General features: G+C 36.9%; 3 protein-coding genes across 7 annotated transcripts; 2 read left to right on the top strand and 1 right to left on the bottom strand.

Annotated features, from left to right (window-relative positions):
* Positions 1–121: 121 nt before the first annotated feature.
* On the bottom strand, positions 122–14,974 carry LOC148201446 (O-fucosyltransferase 30-like). 3 transcript variants are annotated; one of them, XR_015784613.1, is made up of 4 exons: positions 13,847–14,974; positions 11,065–11,607; positions 958–2,224; positions 122–444 (listed from the first exon to the last, which is right to left on the bottom strand). XR_015784613.1 is itself a non-coding variant. In XM_088108204.1 (3 exons), exons 2-3 carry the CDS (start codon positions 11,472–11,474, stop codon positions 1,165–1,167), a joined length of 1,470 nt encoding a protein of 489 aa, XP_087964330.1. In that variant the 5' UTR covers positions 11,475–11,607; positions 13,847–14,974; the 3' UTR covers positions 621–1,164. The 3 variants fall into 3 exon arrangements, 2 of the variants coding, with proteins under 2 accessions (XP_087964330.1, XP_087964331.1); XM_088108204.1 differs by lacking the exon at positions 122–444 and having other exon boundaries at positions 621–2,224; XM_088108205.1 differs by lacking the exons at positions 122–444; positions 13,847–14,974 and adding an exon at positions 11,972–13,800 and having other exon boundaries at positions 621–2,224.
* On the top strand, positions 2,233–8,003 carry LOC148201447 (uncharacterized). The gene is made up of 2 exons (XM_088108206.1): positions 2,233–7,607; positions 7,844–8,003. Exons 1-2 carry the CDS (start codon positions 6,641–6,643, stop codon positions 7,879–7,881), a joined length of 1,005 nt encoding a protein of 334 aa, XP_087964332.1. The 5' UTR covers positions 2,233–6,640; the 3' UTR covers positions 7,882–8,003.
* A 9,533-nt stretch (positions 14,975–24,507) lies between the features above and the next one.
* NF-YC2 (nuclear factor Y, subunit C2) lies at positions 24,508–27,220 on the top strand. 3 transcript variants are annotated; one of them, XM_047326471.2, is made up of 3 exons: positions 24,512–24,667; positions 25,651–25,717; positions 26,176–27,220. In XM_047326471.2, the coding sequence occupies exon 3, from the start codon at positions 26,226–26,228 to the stop codon at positions 27,033–27,035; it is 810 nt and encodes a 269-aa protein (XP_047182427.1). In that variant the 5' UTR covers positions 24,512–24,667; positions 25,651–25,717; positions 26,176–26,225; the 3' UTR covers positions 27,036–27,220. The 3 variants fall into 3 exon arrangements, with proteins under 3 accessions (XP_047182426.1, XP_047182427.1, XP_087966536.1); XM_047326470.2 differs by lacking the exon at positions 25,651–25,717 and having other exon boundaries at positions 24,508–24,667; XM_088110410.1 differs by lacking the exon at positions 24,512–24,667 and having other exon boundaries at positions 24,674–25,717.
* The last annotated feature ends 685 nt before the right edge of the window (positions 27,221–27,905 follow it).

The following is a 27,905-nucleotide window of genomic DNA, read 5'->3' as shown; positions in this document are numbered from 1 at the left end:
TGTAAACATTCAATAATTAGATATTTGTACGTTGAACCAAGTTAAATTTGTGTATCGTTAACGTTTATTTTTCTCTTCTTTTATTGATATATTTTTCTAGTGTAATGAAGACATAAACACAGAGTATTGAAACATTTGTACATTGAGATCTAATTGGTGGAAACTGGCATCGTTTGCTTCAAACCAAACCATATTCCACAACACTCGAGATCTATGTAGAAGGAAAGGAGAAAGAAAATTCAGTATCCAAACAAATCCTCAATCCTCAGTCAGTATTTTATAATTCAGAAGGAACTACACATTCATACTTTTGTAAATCAGCACGCCTCAAGCTCACTGCAGCTTAACGTGTAGTGTCTCAGGCATTGGAGCCATTGTAGAGTCATAAACAAGGTGACACCAGCTCCACTCCAACTCAAGACAGAAGGGGGAAAAGTGGGTGGGCTAGTTGGGGAGGCAAAAGAACATGTTATGATCCAAACAACGACAATTTAGTACACTGCCTTATGTTAAAAGTAAAACAAGGTACAAAGTGGAAGCAAGAAACAAAGCAAGTTTAAATGTAAAAGCATGTAAAATTTTATTCAGTAGGAGAGAGAAAGCATGTAAAATTAACAAGGTTAACAGAAATCTCATGAAATGCTAATTTATTTCATGGTTTAAATTACTTTTTCCTCGTTCATCCATACTTCTGGTTATGGGTATATCAAACAATAATGGTCGCTCTGAATTAACTAATTATGTGAAAAAAAAAACAGGAGTGCAGTTGGCATCAAGAGAGTATGCTTGGAAAGGTTAACGCTTTCAGTTTTTGGTAAAAAGAAATTGTGAGGTGCTTTCCGATAATGCTTTGTGAAGAAATTACTACTGTTATAGGAAAAAAATGTTCTTTTAATTAGGCAATAAAATAACACTCCTTAACCTTTGGGGAAAAAACACGAGCACCAGAGTTCATACCTAAAATAACAACAATGCTCTTGACTGTAGAGTGTCAATCTCCTAAAAATGACTGTTGCCTCGCAAAGCTGACGAATCATCAAAATTTGAGGAAAGGATATCTCAGAACATGGCGTATTCAACCATCTTCTACTACAAACATGATTGAACTCCCACCCCATCAATCCTAAAACCCCTATCAGCATTAACTGCTTTTCCACAAAACCATCAACATCTCTGAGAACTTGAGCTAAATTTTCTCATGAGTTCTATGTTTTCTGCAATTGTGGACCCAGGTGTTCCAACAAAACCTAGAGATGCGCAGCTGCATACAGTCTGCTCAACATAAAGAAGTAAATCTGGCAATCTCTGACTGGAACAATATTTTTTACCAATTGTACTATATGAATTTGATAGGAACCTCTGCCCATGACCAGCTGTCATGAGTTTTATAGCTGCTCGCTTAATCAGCTTATCATTCGCTTTCAAAAAGTATAGCTTATACTTGTGATTCTCACTAACTAAATCACCTAAATAAGTATTAGTCCAATTATCTCCAGGAAGATCAGTCATTATAAAAATATGAATTGGTAGAGGGCCTTCCTTCCTTAAAGATTCTAGTTTTTGCCTTAATCCTTGAAATGTAGCCTTTTGATGATTCTTAAACTGCCCATCCAACAATCTAAGTTGTGCGCAAAGAAATGGAGCCCTTATGCTTTGTTTAGAAAACTCCTTTCCAGCTATCAAAATTTCTGGGACAAAGGAAAGAAGTTTAGTCTTCTCCTTCAGAGATAGAAATCTCTGATTCTGATTAGACTCACGGATATCCACATATAGTTCAGAACCTTTGTATGTGGCAGAGAAAAGGGTTCCAAATGCCAGCAGTGAGGCTGATTCAGCTTCAGAATCAGGTCCTAGAGTCTTAAATACATCCCTCCGTCTTCTAACATATGATATTTTCTTTTTCTGCTTCAGTTTTTCATCGGGTTGAAATGAATCTAACATACCATCTCCAAGCCCATCTTCATTGTAAGTCCATACTGTAGTTCTGCAATCCTCATTGACAGCATATATACACTTTTCAATACTACCATGGAGCCCAGCTAGCAGAGATCCACATTGGTTAAGGCTTTTAGAAACAGAGGAATGCAACTTTGTATCTGTTACGCAAGCCAAATCTAAGCTGATGCCACACCATATGGACACAAAATCCCTAAGATCAATCACTCGAACAAGAGAGGAAGAAACTAATGATGTGATGTCAACAATTTCAGCAATGGATATATACCTGCAAGAACAATGACTGATTAATTTACACAGAAAGTGAAATTCGATCTCAGATATAAAATTTCAACAATACAGAAAACTATGCAAGAAAGGCATTCATGCCCTTAAATTTTTCTTCCGTTGTTACAGTCAATGTTATTATTATGATATAATAGGAAACTTTGTTAGCAATCACATATGAAACCAGCCAACAACTGCTAGAAACATTTTTGCAACGTGAAAATCATGGAATTGTAAAGAACGAAGTGGTCAGTATCTGATTGTCATGGAAATAGCTTAAAATATCACCATTTTTCCCAGGTCCCACTGTTAAGAGAGACATCATTTCTTATAACAAATATAGGCAGGAATAGGGTAAGGGGAGCAATTTATCTTGATGGGAATATGAGCATTAATAATGTTTATAATGCTAAAACAAGTATTCTAAACAAATCATACAAAAAGAAAAGGAGGGCTTGGTAAGTATAACTATGGTTAACGTATCGGATGGATGCAAAGCGATTAATATTATACCTCTAAGACCACAACCTTAACTTTCCTCAAGATCTCCGACCAGAATAATCTAAACAACCGAATATAAAAACAAAGCAACTGAACTAAAACAAATTAAATAAAGAATATCTATGTTCTGGTTATTCTAGGAATAATTCCAACAAATCTGACTCTAGCAATTCTCCATGCAGAACTTCTTCTTCAGCATTTCTTGTACATATTTTTTGATATATTAAAGAATTCATCTTTTTCTTGCTCCTATCTTCGTCACATATAATGTAGCTTCACTTGCACTTTTAATAAATCCAAGTTTTAAGATAATCATCAATTATGTCATACCAAGCCACCCTTGGAGCTTCTTAAGATCATACAAGGCTTTCTTTAGCTTGTAAACCTTGTCTTCTTGTTCCTTGACTTGAAACGCCTTTGGTAGCTCCACAACAATCTCCTCTTGTAAACACCGTTTAAAAATGGTGATTTTACATCTAAATGGTAAATTTTCCGACCTTTGTGTGCAGCCAGGGCAAGCAACATTCTGATTCCATCAAGGCATTCAATGGGAGCAAACGTTTATGAAAAATCTACTACAAACAGTTGAGCATATAATCTTTCCTTGTATTTATTTATACAACCATTTGCATTTAGTTTAGTTCTATAAACCCATTTCACCCCAATGGGTTGTTTGTGTTGACGTCAATCCAATAACTCTCAAGTGTCGTTTTTTTCAATCATATTTATTTCTTCCTTCGTAGCATTAATCCACTTCTCATCTTTTTCAACTTCTTCAAATTTGGTAGGCTCTAAGGTAGTAACATTACACCTTTGATAAATATCAAATAGAGATCTTGTCCTTGTGACAAGTGTTAGGTTTATCGAAGAGAAGGTTCACTAGGAGATACAATATCAATGAGACTTGAGTCCAACCACAAAAGGGATTAACACTACTTTCTACCCAAAACCTTAAGACAATGGGTCCCTTCACCTTTATGTGGTGCTCCACTTTCTCATTTCTACCCAATGTGGAATTAGACTCACTTGGATTCTCAACAAATTTCCCCCTCAATGGTGAGTCCCTTCCACATTGGTATACTCCCCCTCCAATAGAAGCATTCCCAACCACGATACCCCTTTCATACTTTCGTTCATCTTAACTAGGCATGCTTACCTGGAACCCTTGCCAAGAAGACTTTCAATACAAGGTCCATATTGTACTCATCTGAGCCAGTCACCAAGACTAACCATGGCTTTAATACTACTTGTTAGGTCTATCAAGGAGGAGGTTCATTGGGAGATACATCACCAATGAGACTTGAGCTCAACTACATAAGGGATTGACACCACTCTATACCCAAAACCTTAAGTCAATGGGTTAATGGGTCTTCACCTTTATATGGTGCTCGACTTTCTCATTTCTATCTAATGTGGGACTTAGACTCACTTGGATTCCCAACAACAAGAATTTCAACAATTTTATCAAATAGTTGTGGTGTTTATGGAAGATGTTTTCTTACTATCTCCTCCCAAATTCATTGATGATCTTCCATGAACTTTACATCTTAGTCATAAGAATTTTTCCATTTTGTGGTTGGGAAATTTTGTAAGATTTAGACGTGCTACTATATCCAACGAAAATTTTGGGTTTAGCCTTTTTGTCAGGTTTGTCCCTTTTAACATGTGGAACAACAGATAAAACAACCACAACAAAAAACTCTCAAATTTTGTAATTTGGTTTGTATCCAACTTAGCCTTCAAATGGAGCCTTTTTTGTTCAAAGCTCTAGTTAATAGCCTTTGAGTTGCTTTCCAAGTGGTTTGAAGAAATGGTTTTCTGACTAGCTAACAAATTGGCAAGCCATGCAATCTGCCAACTTGTCTTCAATCATTAAGACATCTTTGGCCAATACATGTTTTTGCATGTATAACATTCCTGTAAGATGAAAATGTCCAAGTGTTTTATGCCATAGATCAACATTGGTGATTGTGCTTGAAAAATCTATTTGCTTCTCCTTCATTAGATTTAAAGCATAGATTTTAGACCTCATCTTCACTCTGAACACATCTTTGCCTTGTGTGCATCTTTGATCAAACACCAATTATCTTCAAATATGACTTTGAAGCCTTTCTCCACAAGTTGTGCAACACTCAGCAAATTTTGGTCAATGTTAAGCACATATAAAAAAATTAGAGATATACTTCAAACCTAACAAGCTTTCAATAGCTATAGTCCATTTCATTTTAATTGAGATGAAATCACCATTACCAATTTGCACTTTAGAGATGATGGCTTTGTCAAGCTCTCTAAAAAGCTTCTAGTCGTTGGTCATATGGTTTGTTCAACCACTCTCTATTAAACATGAGTCACTAGAAGTGTTGACTGTAACCAAACATGTTGCAACAAAGAGTTGCTCATCTTCTTAGTCCTCCAAAGTCACCCTATGCCTCTTATGATTTAGACTTTCATATTTTGTCTACATGTCCCAAATCATCGTATTTTCTATACTTGACATTTGGCCTCCACCAACATTTTTCCTTTGGATGATTTGTCTTTTTGCAATGTGAGCAAGGGGAAAGTTCTCACCTTGATCATTGTTGGAGCCTTCTTTCTTTTCGTTCTTCCATTTATTGTTCTTGTCTTTTGCACCTCTAGAATTGTGCTTTTACGTGAAAAACACGTTTGTCTCGTCATTCTTCTTTGCTCCTGAACTTGTAAAGCATTTACCAATTCTTCTAAGGTGATAGTTGACCAGTCTTTTTCCTCCTCCAAAGCTGAGATTTTTACTCATTTTTTTTGGAACAGTAACCAAAATTTTTTGAAGAATTTTTTCATCTAGAAAGGGCTTCCCAACAAGTTGCTCTTTATTTGCTATACTCATCAACCAATCAGCATAGCTTTTAATTGTTTTTGTCTCCTTGATGCTTTGCATCTTGAATTCTCTAGCAAAGTTGGACGGTTGCATGTCTTTGGTTCTTTCACAGCCAAAGTATTCTTTCTTGAGATAATCCCAAATCTCTTTGACAGATTTGAAATTCCTAATTCTTGTAAAAATAATTTTTTACAACGGCGAAAGCCCTTATATACTTGTTTATAGGAACCTTTTTTAGAATCAACAGTGTAGCAACAAGGATTGTTTATGTTAGAATTATTGTTAGAATGATTAGTGTGAGCTGTGTGTGTGCTGTCAAGCATGAGCTGTGTGTGTGTGAGTTGTGTTCCAACTAAAGTGAGTTGGAAAGGAAATGGGTAGTTACTTTCTTTCCCTATAAATGTAATGCTAATGTAAGAGGAGAGGTAAGCCTTCTCACTCAATAATATGTCTTTATGATTTCTGTGTTTATTCAATATGGTATCAGAGCGGGTCGATCCCGCTCTGGTTTTTTCTTTCCTCAGTTGAGCTATCAGATATAGCTCCACCATTATCACTCATCATCTACCATAATCATATATCAACCTCTTTTTTTTTCTCTCAAACTTTATTCACTGCTTGGCACACCCATCACCACATATCGCCATCTTTCTCTGCCGTCCGCCGCCATCCGCCGCCGTCCGCCGCCGTCCACCGCCGTCCGCCGCCGTCCGCCGCCGTCGGTCAACCCAGTTTCGTCCGGCGACCAGCAGATCTGGAGCGCCTCTCCGAGCGACAGATAACCCCGCCGGAATCAGTCCAAGCGTCCTCTCCACGCGCCTCCACGCGCCACCTTTCTCCGGCTGAGCTTGGGCGCGTACTGTTCACGCGCCGCCGTGCCGACGTCGGAATCACTTCGTGCTGCTTCCAATCGACTCGCCGGACCTTCCTCTCTCTGTTCTGTCCCTCCATAGCAGCCATTACAGCCATTTCTGAGTTGGGTATACAAAAGGCTTCATTTTCTCTTTCTCACTGCATTGCTGCTTTCTTTTTTTTTAGAGTTGAGATTATAGACACCGTACAATGGCAACTGGCAGCATTATCTCATTGTCAGGAAGTCCCAATATCACTTCTGAAAAACTGAATGGGAAAAATTATTTATCTTGGTCCGCTGCTGTTGAAATGTGGTTTCTTGGCCACGGATGTTATGATCATCTTGAGCAAGATGGAACACACGTACCAGCTGAAAAAGCAGATCAATGGAAACAAGCAGATTTCCAACTGTGTGCTTTGTTGTGGCAATCCGTAGAACCACAAATCTTCATATCCCTTAGAGCTTTCAAGACATGTTACTCTTTTTGGAAGAAAGCTCAAAGCATTTATGCCAATGACATTCAACGTCTGTATGACACGGCGAATAAACTTGCATCCCTTAAAATGGAGAATCATGATATGGTATCCTTTATGGCTGAAGCCCAATCCGCTACTGAAGAATTGCGGATGTTTTTAGAAGCAGGATCTTCTGAAGATATCAAAACAAGGTTAGACAAGTATTATATGGTAATGATTCTACGAGCTCTGCATCCCGACCTTGCTCATATCCGAGATCAACTTCTCACCAGTCATGAAGTTCCCTCCATGGAATCCTTGACCACACGTCTTCTTCGGGTTCCGATGCCACACCCTCAAGAAACTTTTGGGGCAGTAGAGCAATCTGCCATGATTATTGCCCGCGGAAGAGGACGCGGTACTAGAGGAGGAGGACGTGGAGGACGTGGAGGTCGAGGGCGAGGTCCGTGTACATATTGCAAAAGGATGGGTCATACCCAAGAGAATTGCTACTTATTGCATGGTTTTCCTCCAAAAACCGCTAATATCTCTCAGTCTAACCCTTCAGATTCAAAATTTACTGAAGATGAATATCAGGAGTACCTACGGTTAAAATCCAATAGCATGGCACAAACATCTTCAAGTACAGCGTGCATTTCTCAATCTCCCAAAGATCAAACTTCATGGGTAATTGATTCGGGTGCTTCTGATCATATCTCCGGTAATACCTCTTTGTTCTCAACCCTTTCTTTTCAAGAAAAATCTCATTTAATAACCCTTGCAAATGGTTCAAAAGTCTCATCAAAGGGCATTGGTCATGTCTCCCTGTCTCCATCCTTAAATCTCCAATCGGTTCTATTTGTTCCTAACTGTCCTTTCAATTTGATTTCCTTGAGTCAGTTAACCAAATCATTGAATTGTTCAATAACCTTTGATAACAACTCCTTTGTTATACAGGAGCGTGGGACAGGGAAACGGATTGGAGAAGGATATGAAGCAGGAGGATTATACCATTTTGGATCTCATCCCCATGTGTCATGTGTTGCAGCTCCTACTCCTAAACTATTACACGATCGGTTTGGTCATCCTCATTTGTTAAAATTAAAAAAAATGTTTCCTGAACTTGGTAATGTCAATAGTTTAGAATGTGAGTCATGTCAACTTGGAAAACACGTTCGGTCTTCCTTTCCTAAAAAGTCACAAACAACGTGTGATTCTAGTTTTTCCATTATCCATTCTGATATTTGGGGACCTAGTCGTGTCTCGTCCTTTGGTTTTCGGTATTTTGTTACTTTCATTGATGAATATTCAAGATGTACTTGGGTTTATCTTATGAAAGATCGTTCTGAATTGTTATCCATCTTTACCTCCTTTCTAAATGAAATCAAAAATCAATTTGGCCAAGTTATCAAAATTCTAAGAAGTGACAATGCCAAAGAATACTTCTCTTCCAATTTCTATGCAGTTTTAAGCTCTCATGGTATACTACATCAGTCTACTTGTCCTCATACACCACAACAAAATGGTATAGCAGAAAGAAAAAACCGACACTTGATTGAAACTGCCCGTACTCTTCTGCTGAGTGCCCATATTCCCACTCATCACTGGGGCGATGCCATTCTCACTGCATGTTATCTTATTAATAGGATGCCCTCTTCTTCTCTTAATCATAAAACTCCTTTTTCCATTCTTTTTCCCAACCAACCTCTCTTTCACACCTCTCCTCGCATCTTTGGTTGCGTATGTTTTGTTCATGACATGTCTCCTGGACTAGATAAACTTTCTGCTCGTGCAATCAAATGTGTCTTCTTGGGATATTCACGGCTTCAAAAAGGTTATAGGTGTTACTCTCCTGAAACTAAGAAGTACTTTATGTCTGCAAATGTTACCTTTTTTGAACAAACTCCCTACTTCACTTCATCTGACCAAGAGATTGAGGGTATCCAACAGGTCCTTCCTCTTCCCATTATTGAGTCAAATATTCCTCATGTGTCTACAACTCAGCGTCCCGATTCCCCTGAACCATCATCTCCCAATGTTACACAGGTAGAACATCCAGAAAATGGTGAATCCTCTCCTTCCGATTCTTCCTCACCGTCACTTACTCCCACGACTCCCGAAGATGATTCAGGTTGGCCCATTGCTCTTCGGAAAGGTACTCGTTCCACTCGCAACCCACACCCAATCTATAACTTTCTTAGTTATCACAGATTATCTCCTTCCTATTGTGCACTTATATCTTCAGTGTCTTCAGTAGATATACCTAAAAATATGGAAGAAGCACTTGCTCATCCTGGTTGGCGAGAGGCAATGATTGAAGAAATCCGAGCTCTCGAACAAAATAAAACTTGGGAGTTGGTACCTCTTCCACAGGGTAAAAAGGCAGTTGGTTGTCGATGGGTGTATACAGTTAAAGTTGATTCAAAAGGCAACATTGATCGTCTCAAAGCTCGTTTAGTTGCCAAAGGATACACTCAAGTTTATGGCATTGATTATTGTGAGACCTTCTCTCCTGTGGCCAAGATGACTACTATTCGTCTATTCTTTGCAATGGCAGCAATTCGTCACTGGCCACTTCATCAACTCGATATAAAAAATGCCTTCCTTCATGGTGATCTTGAGGACGTGGTTTATATGGAGCAACCTCCAGGGTTTGTTGCTCAGGGGGAGTGTGGAATGGTATGCAAATTGCATCGCTCTCTATATGGTCTCAAGCAATCACCACGTGCTTGGTTTGGAAAGTTTAGCTCTATTGTTCAACAATTTGGCTTGAAACGAAGTGAAGCAGATCATTCAGTTTTTTATTGTACTACATCTCTTGGGAAATGTGTTTATCTAATAGTATATGTTGATGATATAGTCATCACAGGAGATGATGTTGTTGGAATATCTCAACTGAAGAAACACTTATGCAAACATTTCCAAACCAAAGATCTTGGAAGCCTCAAATACTTCTTGGGCATTGAAGTAGCTCGGTCAAAAGATGGAATTGTAGTCTCTCAGAGGAAATATGCTCTTGATATATTACATGAGACAGGAATGATTGATTGTAGACCAATAGACAGTCCTATGGACCCAAATCAAAAATTAGCTTCAAGCGAAGGTGATTTGTTCTCCGATCCAGAAAGATACAGAAGACTTGTTGGAAAACTGATTTATCTCACTATTACAAGACCGGACCTATCTTTTGCAGTTGGAGTGGTCAGTCAATTCATGCAGGCTCCATGTCTTGGCCATTGGAATGCTATCATTCGTATTCTAAGATACCTAAAAAAGGCTCCTGGACAAGGGTTGTTATATGAAGATAAAGGAAGCATTCAAGTCTCTGGATACTGTGATGCAGATTGGGCAGGTTCGCCTATTGATAGACGGTCTACTACTGGATATTGTGTTCTCCTTGGGGGAAATATCATTTCATGGAAAAGTAAGAAACAAAATGTAGTAGCCCGATCAACAGCTGAAGCTGAATATAGGGCTATGGCATCACTAACAAGTGAACTTATATGGGTGAAGCAATTTCTTCAAGAGCTCAACTTCTGTAACATTCAAACCATGAAGATGTATTGCGATAATCAAGCTGCTCTCCACATTGCATCAAACCCAGTGTTTCACGAGAGGACCAAACATATAGAGATTGACTGCCATTTTGTTAGGGAAAAATTGTTGTCCAAAGAAATTTGTACTGAGTTTGTTGGGTCAAATGATCAACTTGCAGATATGTTAACTAAGTCCTTAAGAGGACCTAGAATTGAATTTATTGGTTCCAAGCTTGGTACATACAATTTGTATGCTCCAGCTTGAGGGGGAGTGTTAGAATTATTGTTAGAATGATTAGTGTGAGCTCTGTGTGTGCTGTCAAGCATGAGCTGTGTGTGTGTGAGTTGTGTTCCAACTAAAGTGAGTTGGAAAGGAAATGGGTAGTTACTTTCTTTCCCTATAAATGTAATGCTAATGTAAGAGGAGAGGTAAGCCTTCTCACTCAATAATATGTCTTTATGATTTCTGTGTTTATTCAATAGTTTACAACTGCAATTTGGTCCACTACACTAAACTGATCTGCTACAGCAGTGCTTGTACAAGGCCAGGTGTACTCTGCATTGTTACATAACTATAACAGCTCTATTTAAAACCCAGAAAATCACAAATCAATAGTTGCAGTGTGAAAAAAACTTACTAACCTTCGACTTTGGACAAGCTCAATCACATGATCCCAAACAGATATCCGAATATCCTTTGGATCTACAACCCGAAACTTTGGACAGCTACCTAAAGCAATAGCATGGTGATCCATAATAGGAGGAACCACCAAAGTTCGATTCAGTATACCAGCCATTAGAATAGCATTCTTGAACTCTGAAAGTTGGTTGCTGAACCCACTGTGAGGTGCATACCACATGAATTTCTCCCCTAAGGTAAGGGCTTGGCTGGAGCATTGAGGGGTATGAGATGTTGAAATATTGGAAAATCTAGAGATCTGAGAACTAGGTTTCGCATAGTAATAGAACAACAACAAGAAGGAGAGGCATATGACAAGGACAGACACAGGAATGAACGGGAATCTGTAAAGGGGCTTTCTTTTAGACAACATTTTAGTTGGTGTGTTAGGTTTCAAAGTGTTTATGGTTGTACACTTGTAACACAGATTGATAAAACCCGCACATTCAAGTAAGTTTGCAGAGAACAATTGAGCTCATCAACAATAACCTGAAATTTTCTCATTCCTGAAACAAATTTGGAATAAAAGTAAGAAAAAAAAGTCTGCAAGCAACAATACCTACCACAAGATCAATTTAAAAAAAAAAAAACAATGTCACCTCTAATGACTAAACGACTCAGAATTTACAATCTGAAACTTTCCTATTCATGAACTAAATTCCAAATAAAAATAGCAAAAGAGTGTCCACAAGCAAAAATTTTGAAAAATAAACTGATGTTATGATTGATGACTAAACTACCAAGAATTTATAGTCTGGAACTTTTCCCCTCTGAAATTCCAAATAGAAATAAGAAAAAAGAGTCCACAAACAGCAATCCCTATATCAAATATTGAAACATAAACAGATTTGTCACTAATGTCTAACCTACCAAGAATTTATACTCTGAAACTTTTCCATTCCTGAAAGCAAGGGAAACAAACGAGAAGACAGCATGGTGGAGAGTGAGACAAACATAATCGCATGTGAATGTGGATGAGAGGATGGCATTCAGGTTGGTTAGCTTTACAGGTTCGGTCTCATTGCATTTGGGCTGGGCCTGGGCTGTGGCTATTGTTTTTCTCAGGTAATTTATAGATATTGGGACATTATTTCCTTGTTTAAAGGGTGATACTCAATTATCGTCATAAACAAGAAGAAATAAAAATTAACCTGATATAATTAGACATAGAGGTATCAAACAGTGAAACATGGTAATTTATTGCTTAGTACTAAAACTCATAAGATGATAAAGGATGCCTTTTTCTTGTTATAGGTCATCATTAAATCGAACTTCTGTTTGCCTTTGGGTTGCTTTCTATTATCCCGTCATCATTATTAATTATACTCTAGTACACCCACAGTTTTTAATAAAATTTTTGCCATAGACAGCTGTAAGTTCTGAAAGAGCATTCACTAAATTGATTGTCATGTTGTAGTGAAATTTATTGGACATGCTTGCAGTTAGGCAACTGGAGAAGGATGACAGATATGCTCCACTATATCAGCTTCTTATGATTTTTCTAAACCAGAGGTGTTAGGAATCCAGGTAAGACCCCTAGCTCTCACTCCCTCTCTAACTCACGTTAGTAATCGCAGCAATCAGAAATAGCAAAGAATGTGTATGGTATTCCCAGCAAAGAATCAAGAATACACTTTAGAAACCCAGGAGCTTAACCTCCTTCACCAGGTGCAAGACCTGTATATAACTAACAAAGAGTCCAACTGTCTGAAACAAACAATAAGGGTTCTTATATGCCCTTCTACCCATCCCGTCCTATTTTTTACTCAAATTAAGCAACTCTTCCACTCAAATTTTGACTTAATGAATCAAATGACCTTTGAACACTTAAATTGAACCAGAAACAGCAACTCAAACTTGAACAAGACACTAAATCAACAATGAAAGATGTTTAGCAATGATCTATGTGCTAAACCAGATTTGAAACAAAAAATAACTAGACTCAAGCAAAGCAATGCAGATCGGCCAACTGCAAATGAGACTTTATTGGAGTTTTCTCAGTGCAACCAAGCTTTGCCAAAGCAATTCATTGCTTATATGGTATGCACATGGTACTGGCTCAATCAATCAGATGCATCTCAATGCCAAATTCTCAGTCAAGTGCACAAAATAACCAGAAACAGATTAGACACCAAATAAGTGTTGTGAACCAATGCAAAGCTGCATCTCATGTCAAACACTAAGCACCCGAGCTCTTGATGAATTTGTCATTGCTCATGGTGTGCTGATGTTGATCAAACAGCTAACATGCAACAAAAACCTTAAGAACATATTACAACTGAATTAAAAGACAAATAACCAAATTAACATGACTATAGACAAGACAGAATATGATGCTCAAATAAAATGACTCAAACAAAAAAAACTTGCACCGAATTAAAATGATAATAAGACTCAAAAATAATGACTCAAGCACAGGACACACAACTTGGAAACCTAAACAGATATGAAGAGAATCAAAACACGAAACACACACAAGATTCGCAACAACTTAAATCAGAAAAACAAATCAAGACATTAAAGGGAAAATGATGAACAACACGTAAATGAAGAAAACGCAACAGAGAGGCGAAACAACGCAAGAACATAATAAAATTCGAAACAGATAACGTGATATTAATCGAAACAACGCGGAAATGGAAGAACAACTCAGAATCAAGATAGAATCAAACTGAAACAAAAACAGAGACGCGAATCAAGAAAACAAAACTCAAACAACGAAGGAAACAGAAACACGATACTTACCTTTGACGCGTGGACGTGGACGAAACCTAGCTCATGATACCACTTGATGGACGAACGCCCGAGGTGATGACGATAGAAGCACGATTTGAACTCCTCGAGCCTTCCTCGACGAGAGAAGACGCAGCGGATATGTAAACGAAGCTCTAGATTGAGAGCTGACTCGAAAGAATCGAAATCGATTGCAGAAAACCCTAAAATCATGAACGAACCCTAGAAAACTCAAAATGAACCGATTAATCGGTTCAAACTCAAGATTGAACGGTGGGAAAGCTAGATTGTTCGGTGGAAAGTGGATTAAACGGTAGAAAGGGAAAACAATCGGTGAAATCGAAAGGCAAAGTGAGAATGATGAAGGAACCCTAAGTTTGTATGCAGATGTTCGGTGGAAAGGTTTGTAATGGCTGAGACGAAGCAAAGAAATGAAGGAAGAAGGAGATTCTAGGAAGAAAACTGGCTTACTGTGAAGAACCCTCGAGAGGAAGAATGAGATGTGGTTTTGCGAGATGGAGAAACGAGAGAGAGAATGTGGATGTGCGTGTCTGATGCGCGAGAGAAAGGAGTTGTCCATGCAACGTATTACGGATGATCAATTGCTGGGATATTTTCTGGCGGGCTTACGCGAGGAATTGCGCTTCCAAATGAGGCCCCATGACCCGCGGAATTTGATGTCGGCGATGAAGATTGCCCGATACGCGGCCTAGGGCTGATGGGATGGACAACTACAAAAAAACTCCCTCATGGGGTCGATCGGTGGTGACCAGGACCGAGTTGCAGTGAAATGGCAGAGATAGAAGAGGGTGGTGAGGAAACTCAAAGGAATCGCAGAACGAACTGAGAAAGACAACAACACAGATCTGTTGGTAATGTTGCAGAACGCAACATAAACCCCCAAAAGACAGAAATTTGGCAGAGAGAATTAATGAACCACTACAAGTGTTACTCAGGTGCGTCTGCATAAATCGTGACCTAGAACTCAATATAATTTTTTTGTCTGATTTCACACGAGCCTAGGAAAAAATGATTCTACATGCGAGGTAACTAGGTCCGAGGGTGTGGATCCAAAAATCGTGTTAGGATGTCTGAAAACTATAGAGAAGAACCTAGCTTAGTTCTCAATTCATGCCAAAACATGACCAGTAGGATGAATGCATATTTAACATTTGCATTAAATAATGTATAATAGCTAAATGAATTTTTAAAATGAGGGGAATATTTATGATGTTGAATAAAAATAATTAAGGCCAAAATGTTCTTGTGCCCCATAGTAGAGTAAGACAGTGGGATGTTGAGAGAGTTCTCACCACCCTTTCTTCTCTAATTAACCAACACGTAAGCACGCACACAATTATATTTTCACACGTAACCATTAACTACAATCACATCATCATCCTATTAACTCCGTTTGGTTATATTTAACGGAAGGGATTAATTTGACTCACAAATTTACAAGTAAGGACACATTTCAAACACTTTTCTAACGAGGGACTAAATTGAGATTTGTCAACCAAACTGGGGACAAAATTGGATATTAAACCTAATATATTATATTTTATTAGTAGAGATAGGTGTTAGAGTAAAGTTAATGAATTTTTTTGTTGTTTTGTTTTTGTTTTGTTGTTATTTTGTTTTGATGCTTAATATGATAATCCGTTGTTGAATGATTGTTAGAATAACTTGTATGAAATTGTTTTCTTAGATCATATTAAACTTAGGTGATAAATAACAAAAATAAACAAATAAGAACTAAAACAAAAATGGTAATAGGAACCCAAAAACAGTGTGAAAGCATGAAAACATTAAAAGACAGAAAATCAAAAACATAAAACTCTTAACAAACATAATAAAATTTAAGAGTGCAACAAAACAGGGGGAAAGAAATACACACTCTAGTAAAACTCTTCGTAGTAGAACATATTGTTTTTCTAGTAATACTTCTCGTCTAGCACGTGTATTTATTAAACATAAAAAAGGAGAGATTGTCAGGATATGACAAGCTCATTACAAGACAAGCTCGTCTAATAGAAACCTTAGTTTTGAAGTTTAACTAAACAACATGAAACGAAGAAGTCTTTGTACCGAAGAACTGACTTTAAGCTAGAAAAACACTAGGCAAAACTGCTAGGACAAGAAACCCTAGGAAGAAGCCAAGCAACCCTAGGAAGGAAAATAAGAAAACAAACACTAGGATAGAAAACACTAAGTTAGAAAACTAGCTTTAAGATAGAAAACAAACACCAAACACTATGGTAGAACATCCTAAATTAGAAAACCATTAACCCTAGGTGAAGATAGAAAAACACTAGGTTAGAAAACCATAAGCTAGAAAGGCTTAATAAAAATCACAACCTCACCAAAATAGTAGAGTAGAAACAAAGTATCTAAACAAAATGTCTAAAATGCTAGGGCAAAAACTATAAGATAGAAAGAACATATCCAAATTCACCAAGAAGAAAAGGTGTGGATGACCGTCTACGAAAACGTCGAACATAGAAATTCACAGAAAAATCAAACTAGGCTAAGGAACTTAGGAGAAAAGCGGGATAAAACGAAAACTCAAGACTCTAGAAAATAGGAAATCAACCTAGGATGAAAACACAAGACTTAGAACATGAATCACCAACATAGAAAGCCTACACAAGACTTAGAACTTGAATCCCCAACATAAAAAACCTTAGAAAAACACTTAGGTTCTTAGGAAATAGAAAAACATCTATATCAAAACATCCATACGATGTGTTAAACGATTGTTATGCCTAAAAGCGAGAGTTAAAGTTAAACGCTTAAAGCTTATCATACCCAAAGGGTATTCAGTTTAGCTCTTGAAAACAAGCAACGTCAAGACGATGTCTTTGACAAAACCACTACAAGATTAAAAGCACAAAAAATGAACTAAAAAATACAAAAGAAAACATAAACAAAGCTAAACACTATCTGTTTAAAGAATAGACAAAAATCACAAGAAACGTTTACTTGCCTAAATGGTACCATGAGCTAAAACAATACTTTGTCCAACGATAAAGTCTTACTTAACGCTCGGTATCTTTAAGACAAAATCTTAATTGTCAAATGCTACCTTAATAGTAGAAAATCAAAAAGAACTTTGTTGTTCTGAGCAAACATTAAATGATCAACGTTAAAAAAAACAACAAAAGTGATATTTGATGAATGGATTGTACATCAAAATCCAATCAAATCAGCAGTAGGTAACAAGAAAGACATTCATGGAATGTTCTTCCCTTAGAAAATAGTGACACAATACTTATGTCAAAACAAATCACGAAATCAATAAGTAAAACACCAACCAAGAAGACTCTTGCAGACTAAACGATATAACCTAATCTCACAGACACAAAAACATTAGAAAACACAAAATCCTAAACAAATGATAAAAACATTCAAAAACACTGAAGTAAATGAAATGGGACATACTTGTTATACATGTTTCTATCTTGTGCAAGACAATCGCTACAAACGTTCATCAATCTTATCTTGTACGTATCAAAATGAATGTTGGAAGAAAAAAAGTGAGGCAAAAGAAGGACCGATCAAGTCATCAAAAGTTGTGCCAAAAAGATAAGTCAAAACTACTTTTGATAAAAGATCTGAAAAACATGTCTGCTCTAACAAAAGACACTATGCTATGACTGACACCTACACCAATAGCCAGAAAAGAACAAATCTCAAAACAAGCTTCGTCAAACAGTCATATTATCAAATCTCAAGACAAGCATCATCATAATGACTATATCATCAAGGTGTATAAATAGAAGATAAGAAGAAAGATGAAGAAGATGATGAAGGGAGAGAAAATATGAAGATATGAAGATATCTCATCATTCGTTGAGCAAGAAAATCTCTTTGAGCTATTAAAGCTAAATATCTCAAATCAATTTATGTGAAAAAGAAAAGAGCTCAAGAAAAGAAGAATAATCTCAAGCTTCATCAGAACATCCACTTGAAGAAAGTAGAGAGAGTGAAAAAGTGAAACACAAAAAAATATCTCTCAAGCCTCATTGCAATATCTACTTGTATTTGTAACAAGAGAGAAGAGCAAAAAAAGTAAAGTACAACATCCCTCTAATGCTTCATTATATCATTTGCTTACTTGTGTAAGGTGAGAGAACAAGAGTGATGAGAGAAACACCTGCGAGTGTTTATACTGTTTTGTATCATAAGCATATCCTCTATGTGAGAAACACAAAATCCTAAACAAATGATAAAAAAATTCAAAAACACTGAAGTAAATAAAATAGGACATACTTGTTATACATGTTTCTATCTTTTGCAGGACAACTGCTACAAACTCATCATTCTTATCTTGTACATATCAAAATGAATGTTGGAAGAAAAAAAAATGAGGCAAAAGAAGGACCGATCAAGTCATCAAAAGCTATGCCAAAAAGATAAGTCAAAACTACTTTTTATAAAAGATCTGAATAGCATGTCTGCTTTAACAAAAGACACTATGCTATGAGTGAGACCTACACCAATAGCCAGAAAAGAACAAATCTCAAGTCAAGCTTTGTCAAACGGTCATATTATCAAATCTCAAGACAAGCATCATCATAATGGTTATATCATCAAGGTGTATAAATGTTGAGAGGGTCGCACCTCACACAAAAGTTGTTTGCAAAATTAATGCAGTATATTACTAGGAAGTGACTCCTAGGTCGTCTCTCAAGGACCAAATGTGGTTCAGGACTTAGGTCAAACACGAAGTGGGGGGGGATTGTGAAAGATTTTGTGAATGCAAATGACGAAATCAAAAATGAAAATTAAACACAACCGAATACAATTGAAAGCATTAAAATGCATGAAAACATTAGACTGAACACTGTAACAGATAAATATCCAAACACAATTCAAGTTATTCAAATGCACCACTTAAACTAGAACATAAAATGCACAATACAGCTTGGAAGTAAAATTAAATGCTCAACATGACAAATTAAAATGCAAGAAGTAAGCTTGTGGAACTCTCATAAAAAAAAGCTGTAACAACACCTCCCAAGTAGGGATGGCAAAAAAATCCGCGCCCGCGGATATCCGCGGATAAAATCCGCGACAGATAGTTGATACCCGCGGATATTTATTACCCGCAACCCGCGGGTAGCGGATATTTTAATACCCGCTTATAAACGGGTCGGGTGCGGATATTATACTATCCGTACCCGCGGATACCCGCTACCCGAAAAAAAATAAAAATAAAAATTTAATTTATATTTTATTAAGCTAAATTTAATTAAAATTAACATTAATTTATATTTTACAATATTAAATTTAATTAAAATTTAATTAAAATTTAATTAAAATTTATATTTAATTTAATTTATATTATATTTTATATATTTTTTATAATTTTATTTAAATTTTATTTTAATAATTTATTAAAATATATATTTTTTTAATATTTGCGGGTATCCGCGGATATCCACGGGTATCCGCGGGTTTTAAAATACCCGCGGATATTTTTTAAGCGGGTATCCGTGCGGGTAGCGGGTCGGGTAGCGGGTGGATTTTTTTTTGTCGGGTCGGGTTGCGGGTAGGCACTATCCGTGCCCGACCCGACCCATTGCCATCCCTACTCCCAAGTAATGAATAAGCATTTTTTTCACTAAAAGCAAAAATGAATTAACGCCTCTTTTAAAGGCTTCAATCACCATGTGTGCATTTCTCAAGGAAAGAAAATAAAATGCATCCTAAAGCTAATAAATAAAATGCATCTAAAGCTAGTAAATGAAATGCCTAATAAATGAAGTGCTAAGTATGTCTTCTCTCAAGACACCTCATCACGTGAAAAGTATAAGAAAAAGGACACATGAAAGTTAATGATGAACATAAAAAAACGTGAATGATGATTCATAGCAAACAACTTCAACCGGTGGCACATTCAATGCTTTTGGTATTTCAACAATTGGAATATAAAATTCATTCTCATCCAAACATCAATACAATAAAAGAAAACCCTTTCGGGGGCTACTCCCTCCTGATGTGCCAACTCCTCTTTCTTCAAAGTGAAAGCAAAGATTAAAAAAAACAATTCATCACCGTGTGCTTTTTCTTTCCAGCCGTGCTTCCAAAAATTCTGGACGCTTGAGTGCACCATTTCAGCAAAATCAATCCCGCTGCCTCCACCAACGTATCATCAGCCATAACCTTCCATTCTCTCCGTCCGTGTACGTGGCCTCTTCTTCCAAAATGCTAAAAGAAAAACATCCAAAATGAAGCACCTCGCTGCTGCTCCCTCTCCAGGCCGAGAGCTACTCCCAAAGACAAGGCTGTTGGAATAAAAACCCTTCTAGACGTGCTGCTGTTTTGCTCATGGGTCGTGTTGCTGCATTTTCCAACTCCTTGCCAAAATCGAGCTGTTCCCAAGCCTTGCTAGATTGAAGAAATGAGTGACCATCATCAACGCCTCTCTCCAGCAAGCTGGACTTTTCTGTGTGCACCCATGCCTTGGCTGGAACGTTCTCATGGGCCACCGCATGTTCTCTTTCTTTCCAAGCCGCTGGACAATCCTGGACGGGTGTTGCTCCCTCCACCACCACACCTTTCTCCCTCCACCTCTCCTTTACTATTTTGTCCTTTAGTAAAATTTTATTTTTAGGGTTATTATTTTTTAATTTTACCCATTCACAACATATTTCACTAATAACCTATTATAGTCCCGTACATGAGTAAAATACTTTTTCTTTCATTTTAACATTATATTTCTTTCTTTCTTTCTTTCGTTGTGAGATACTACAAGTTGCAAAGGTTGGTGGTGGTGGAAAGAATTATCAAGCAACCTCCCTCTCGTGGTGCAGTATCGCTCTCGTGGTGCCGTGGAGTGGTGCAGTGTGTGTCGTGCTTCCTCGTATTCGAATAAACACAACATCCTTCAACGGATGTCAACATCCTTCAACGGATGTCAACATCCTTCAACGGATGTCAACATCCTTCAACGGATGTCAACATCCGTTTAAGGAAAAATGGATGTCGACATCCGTTTTACCTTAAACGAATGTTGACATCCGTTGAAGATGTCACCTCCGTTGATGTATACTTTCTCACACTGCTGGTTGATGCTCTGGACACTCCTCCACACCACGGCGGCGACGCTCCTTCACACCGGCAATGGAAGCTTTCAAACCAAAAAAAAATTGGGAAGAAAAAGGAATGGAAGTGCGGGAGGTGAAACGAAAATGGGGAAAGGGGAAGAGAGTTTCGTGGGTGGGTGCTAGGAAAGTAAAATTAGGGTTTCAAATTATTTAAAATAGGGTAAAAGTAAAAATCTTTTTAACTTAATGATATAATTGTATTTAAAATAATGTGGGGAGGTGGAGGGAGAAATGTGTGGTGGTGGAGGGAGCAACACCCATCCTGGACTTGCAACCCGTCACACCATTTCTCTTTGCTGGACCGTGGAAGTGCTGGACGTGTGTTGCTGTGCTTGCTGGACGCTTGAAGCTTGTTGGACATAACCCGTGTTGTTGTTGGGCTCTTTTTTCACGTGCTGGACTTTGAATGGACGAAGAAATAAATGGGTGGAGGCCGTGGCATGCGGGTGTTGCTCCCTCCACCACCACACCTTTCTCCCTCCACCTCCCCAATTTTTTTTAATTCCAATTATATCCTCAGATTAAAATTTTTTACTTTTACTATTTTAATTTATTTCAAACCTAGTTCTTCTACTTTACTTCATTCACCCAATCTTTCCATCTCTAATTTCTGTTTAACAATTTGTCTTTCGTTTTACTCTGAAACCTCATTTGTCTTCTCCGTTTCACTTCTCCTCATCCGTTTCTTTCTTCTTCATTTTCCTTACATTATTAAAGTACATTAAAAATATATTCAAAAATAATAAATCAAAACATTTAAATTAAATTATTAAAATATTTCCAAAATAAAGAATAAACTAATAAAACAAACCCTAAAATAAGAAACGTAACTTTTAAACGGAGGTGACATCCTTCAACGGATGTCAACATCCGTTTAAGGTAAAACGGACGGATGTCAACATCCGTTTTACCTTAAATGGATGTTGACATTCGTTTTACCTTAAATGGATGTTGACATCCGTTGAAGGATTTTGACATCCGTTGAAGGATTTTGACATCCGTTGAAGGATGTCTTAAAGGTTACGTTTTTTATTTTAGGGTTTTATTTGAAAGTTTATTCGAATACTCACCTTGAGGAAGCAACACACGCACTGTACCACTCCACACTCCACCACGAGAGCGACACTGCACCACGAGAGGGAGACTGCTTGATAATTCTTTCCATCACCACCAACCTTTGCAACTTGTAGTATCTCACAACGACGAAAGAGAGAGGAAGAAATATAATGTTAAAATGAAAGAAAAGTATTTTACTTAATAGGTTATTAGTGGAATAGGTTGTGAATGGGTAAAATTAAAAAATAACCCTAAAAATAAAATTTTACCTAGGGACAAAATAATAAATGGGAGGTGGAGGGAGAAAGGTGTGGTGGTGGAGGAAGCAACACCCGTGGCATGCTTGACCATGTGCGTTGCTCCAACCAACTCTTCTTCAATTGAAAACAAAAAAAAAAAGAAAGATGCTTCTACTGGACGTGAATTCCAGCCCAACCCGTGTGCACCTCCTTCTTCTCCCAAGCACCACGTATTCATCCCAACGTTCCACTCATCCGTTTGCACCCCTTAATTGAAATTCACACCTCCTCAATCATTTTAACTTAAATTATAATTGATGTGGCATTTTCTTTTCACCTCCAAATGTCCCAAATATTATCCAACAATTTCCCTACAATTAATAATGCAAATAATTAGTCTCAGATAATTCAAATTAATTAAAATAAGAATTTCTGATCAAATTAAGCACAATTAGGAAAAATGGGAAAATACTGGACATTCTAGCTCAATTCCCTGATTAAATCTAGCACAATAAGCTAAGTGAAATCAAAAAAATATTGACTCATCAATAAATAGAAGGCAAGAAGAAAGACGAAGAAGATGATGAAGGGGAGAGAAAATATGAAGAGATGAAGATATTTCATCTTCCGTTGAGCAAGGAAATCTCTTTAAGCTATTAAAGCTAAATTTCTCAAATCAAGGAAAGTGAAAAAGAGAAGAGCTCAAGAAAAGAAGAATAATCTCAAGCTTCATCAGAACATCCACTTGAAGGAAGAAGAGAGAGTGAAAAAGTGAAACACATAAAAATATCTCTCAAGCCTCATTGAAATATCGATCTACTTGTATTTGTAACAAGAGAGAAGAGAGAAGAAAAATAAAGTATAACATCCCTATAGTGCTTCATTATATCATTTGCTTACTTGTGTAAGGTGAGAGAAAAAGAGTGATGAGAGAAACACCTACGAGTGTTTAGACTGTTTTGTATTGTAATCATATCCTCTATGCGAGAGTAATAGTCTGAACGACTTGTTACCGTTGATGGGATATATAATTGATGCTTATATTTCTTCGTATGTGGACTTCATAAAGCAACAAGGAATGAACTATTCTCCATCTATATTGAGAAAATTCATTGCACAAATCAAGTCAGCAAACGCAACACTCAAGCCTACCTAGACAATAATATAAGTTAAAGCCTGCAAACATGACCCCTAAGTCTACTTAGACATAGGACAAGCCTACAAACACAGAACCTAAGCCTACCTAGACAATAACACAAGCTAAAGACTGCAAATGCAACACCTAAACCTATCTAAGGCAGTAGCATAAAGTTAAACCCGACCAACTACAACCTAACCAAACAGTCAATCCACCTACAAAACATAAAGTTGATTACAACTCAACCAAATGGTCAATTACTGTCAAAATAAGTTCACTCTACCTGTCAATCAAACTTTCAAGCTTGAAAGAACTTGTATAGTTATCCAAAACAACAAATATACTAAAGAGTTTAATCTAATGAAGCTTATTAGCCTAAAATAACTAAATAATATTAACAAAAATATTTATTGACGTAGTATTTGTATATTAACATAATATATTGTCAAATCTCGATAATTTAATTATATCATAAATATTCTTTTATATATATCAATATAACGTGGTCAATTTGGTTAAATAATATATTATTGTTATTATCGTACTAATTTATTAGTAAGATTTTATCATATTTTATTTTGTAATAGATTTTATAAAACCCTATAAATATATGTGAAATTTTTGTAAGAAGCATAAATGCATTCTCGTAGTAGATACTATACACATAGAATATAAAATTTTCTTCGACCATCATACAGTTTTTTCCACAAGATGGACGCTCTAAATCTCAGTAAAACCAATTATATTTTTTAATGAGACATTTTATAAAATTTCATTTTAGCAAAGATTTTTTTTAATATTCACCAAATGGATAATAATAAACAAAAGGGTAAAAAGTTCTCTCCCACTTATTCGCAATTCCCACAATGGCGCGTGCCTGAAATTCCATAACACGCTTTACTTTTTCTGGTATTTCGAAACCACCCCTTACGCGCATGCGCTGTCGACACCAAGAAACGTCGCAGTCGTTCTCAAAAATAGTGTGACGGCCACTAATTTTACACCACATGTCTCTGAATACTCCCCTTCGAATGTCAGAACTTTCAACACTCGCCACGTGTCGATACCAGATAGATCCTCCTAGAAGCGCACTTTCTTTCTCTCTCTCTAGAACCTCCACACACAAACTTTGATTTCAAACGCACACACACTCTTCAACTTCACTGTCTACCTCCTTATATTGAAACCAAACCCCACTCTTCTCTCTTTACCCTTACTTTCTCTCGCCTAGGGTTTTCTCCACCATTGACCCCACACTCCAACGCATAGCCTCGCCCAATTTTTATGGGTAAATTTCTCCCTTGATTCTCCTTGTTTGTTTTTCGTGATCCGCGGAGAAAGTGAAAATGAAGTTTTTTTTTTATCATTTCTGTTTGTTATTAAGTGTTAATTTTGTATCTCGGGCGTTTCAAATTCTTGTTTTGGTTATCTAAGTTCGTTTGGATCGTTATGGAGCTGAGTTTAACATTGTTGTGACTTTGATAGTCTTGTTTGAAAAAAAAAGTTCTAGAGGAGTTTATTTATTTTCATTTATAGAAGTGCATGAATTTCTGGGTCTCAACTTTGTTGGGAATGAACGATTATTGCGATTACATTCTATGCATGCATTAGAGGGTTAACTGTTTTGCATGAATTTTGTGAGACGCGAAGTTTTGTGTTTTACTGTGGACGGGTGGAAGTGAGGAAACTTGTTTGATTTCAATTTTGGATTGATTATAGCAATTTGTTTTGAGAATCAGCAATGAAAGGGTCTAAAATACTGTGGGGAGGTAAAGAATTAGCTATCTTTCTGAAATTTTGATGGTTCTGCAACAGAGCAGGCTTTTACATCCTGCTTTTCGTTTCGCTTTTGGTGTGAAATGTAAAGCACCATAACGGGTATTTCTGATCCTGCATGCATAATGATTCTAGCTCTCGTATACTAATGGAGTTTTCTTTGTCTTTACTTTTCATGATTAAAAATTATGAATTAAAAACACAATAATGACCTCTTATCTCTTCGGTCTTCTTTGAAGTGTTCAACTTATGTTACTGTTGTTTTTGGACTTGGATTCTGAATGCAATTTGCACTCTGCAGTTTTAATTTTGGTTTGCTCTTTTATGGGTCCATCAATGTTAGTTTGTTGATTGATAACAAATGGTGTAGGCATTTATTATTAATATGTCTTCTAAGGTTGAACACTTGGATCTTTTCATGACTAATTTTGATCACCCATTTTTCTTTTGTGCGTTATGACTGCCAAAATTTTGATCCTTTGTATGCCTTGCCAGATGTTAAAGATATAGCATAATTTTGGCCTTAGATTCATCTTACCTGCTAAGTGACGGGAAGCTGTAGGTAGGCTATTTATTTGTATTATTGACGTTGTTTCATAAGTTATGTTTTAACCAAGTACCCATGCTCTTCATGTAAATGCTTACAAACCTGATGATAGAGGTAAACTTGTTCATTATGATATGCCTTTATGTTGGTCTCCATATTTTTAGACTTAACACCTGTCCTACTACAATTTAGTGTTTGAAAGATTGGTCTTTTATTAACCGTCATTAATCAATGATTTAGATAAAAAAAAATTCTGACTTTGTGCTGCGCTTCTGTTTTCAGTTAATGTGATACGGTGTTGTGTAACTTTGTAAGTAGGAAAATATTGAATCAATAAGGATTTGATCTTAGAGACTATTTTCTGTATTCTTATATAATATACTGTTTGAATGACTTTTTTTGACCTCTATAAAACCTGTATCCTTGCAATTTAATATCATATGATGAGGTTTTCTGTTTTATTTTTATTATAGAACTATAGAGAGGACAGTTTGAAGGTAAAATCTTAAAGCAGCAAATCATCATGAATAAATCAGAGGGGACTCGGCAGCGGCAACAGCAACAACAGCAGCAGCATGTGATGGGAGTTGCTGCAGGTGCTAACCAAATGACCTATTCTCACTACCAGACTGCTCCCGTAGTGGCTGCTGGCACACCTGCTGTAGCTGTTCCTTCCCCAACACAGGCTCCTGCTGCCTTCTCTAGTTCTGCACACCAGCTTGCTTACCAGCAAGCTCAACATTTCCACCATCAACAACTGCAGCACCAACAGCAGCAGCTGCAAATGTTCTGGTCTAATCAAATGCAAGAAATCGAGCAAACCATTGACTTTAAAAATCACAGTCTTCCTCTTGCTCGAATTAAAAAGATAATGAAAGCTGATGAAGATGTCCGAATGATTTCAGCAGAAGCTCCAGTCATATTTGCAAAAGCATGTGAAATGTTCATATTAGAGTTGACATTACGTTCTTGGATTCACACAGAAGAGAACAAGAGGAGAACCTTACAAAAGAATGATATAGCAGCTGCTATTTCAAGAAACGATGTTTTTGATTTCTTGGTTGATATTATTCCAAGAGACGAGTTGAAAGAGGAAGGACTTGGAATAACCAAGGCCTCTATTCCATTAGTGGGTTCTCCTGCTGATATGCCCTATTACTATGTACCTCCACAGCACCCTGTGGGACCTCCTGGGATGATAATGGGAAAGCCAGTTGATCAAGCAGCGCTATATCCTACACAGCAGCCTCGACCTACCATGGCTTTCATGCCATGGCCCCATACACAACCTCAGCCACAGCAACCACCCCAACAACAACAAACAGATTCATGATGATTATGTGCATTCAATTAGGTTTGGGAAGTAGCATGCATCTTTTGATTACAAATTTACTTGATGCCTTTCGGCAGTAGTTTAGGGTTATGTATTGAAGAAAGCCACAGATTGTTTGAGGAATTTTGCACTCATTTGTGATTGTATGAACTCTCTTAAAGATTTGTGTGATAGTTGATTTAGTTTGCAGCTGTCCATAACTAGTCTTAGGTGCTTAATTAGGGAGTCAAATGCTAAAAAATAGTTTTTGTAATGTTATAGCAGAAAGTAGGTCTAATTCAGTATTCCATTTCATTCCAATGGCTGAATTATATATGCTCGTCTGCTTTTTTCTTGTCACTTGTATTACGTGTTAAAAGACAAATGAGCGCGGCTCTAGTGCTTTAACCTTTGGCTGGATATGAAGTTTTACAAATTCTAATGTTTTCAACTACATTGTAGTCATCTTAAATTGTTTCTTTGTTCAAATATGTAGTTTCGATAAGGTAGATTGGATAAGGTGATTTAGATTTAGTGAATTTTAATTTCTTTATTTTGGATAAAATAAATTTGTTATTACCAAATTTAAAAGATTATTTAAATAATTGTTAAAAGTTAAAAAATTGTTGATATTGATAATGTTTGTAATAAATTTTGATTAATGTTATGTGTAAAACCCTAAAAATGACACTTGGAAGAGAGGGACATATGTCTCAACTAAAAGAGTTTAAGTATTTTAAACCACAGCTCATTCCATTTTCTCATAATCTGTATCTCTTTAAAAACTCAAACCTTTTCTTTTCTCCTCCTTCTCTCTAGAAAATTTTCATCTCATTTCAGCTTTTCAATCATCTGACCATACTCAATCACCCCTGGTATCAAGAACTTCAA

This window comes from Vigna umbellata, chromosome 3 (genome assembly GCF_029865625.1).
Source record: "Vigna umbellata cultivar VRB3 chromosome 3, Vumbellata_1.0, whole genome shotgun sequence".
NCBI lineage: Eukaryota > Viridiplantae > Streptophyta > Magnoliopsida > Fabales > Fabaceae > Vigna > Vigna umbellata.
This window is presented reverse-complemented; position numbering and strand designations above follow the sequence as displayed.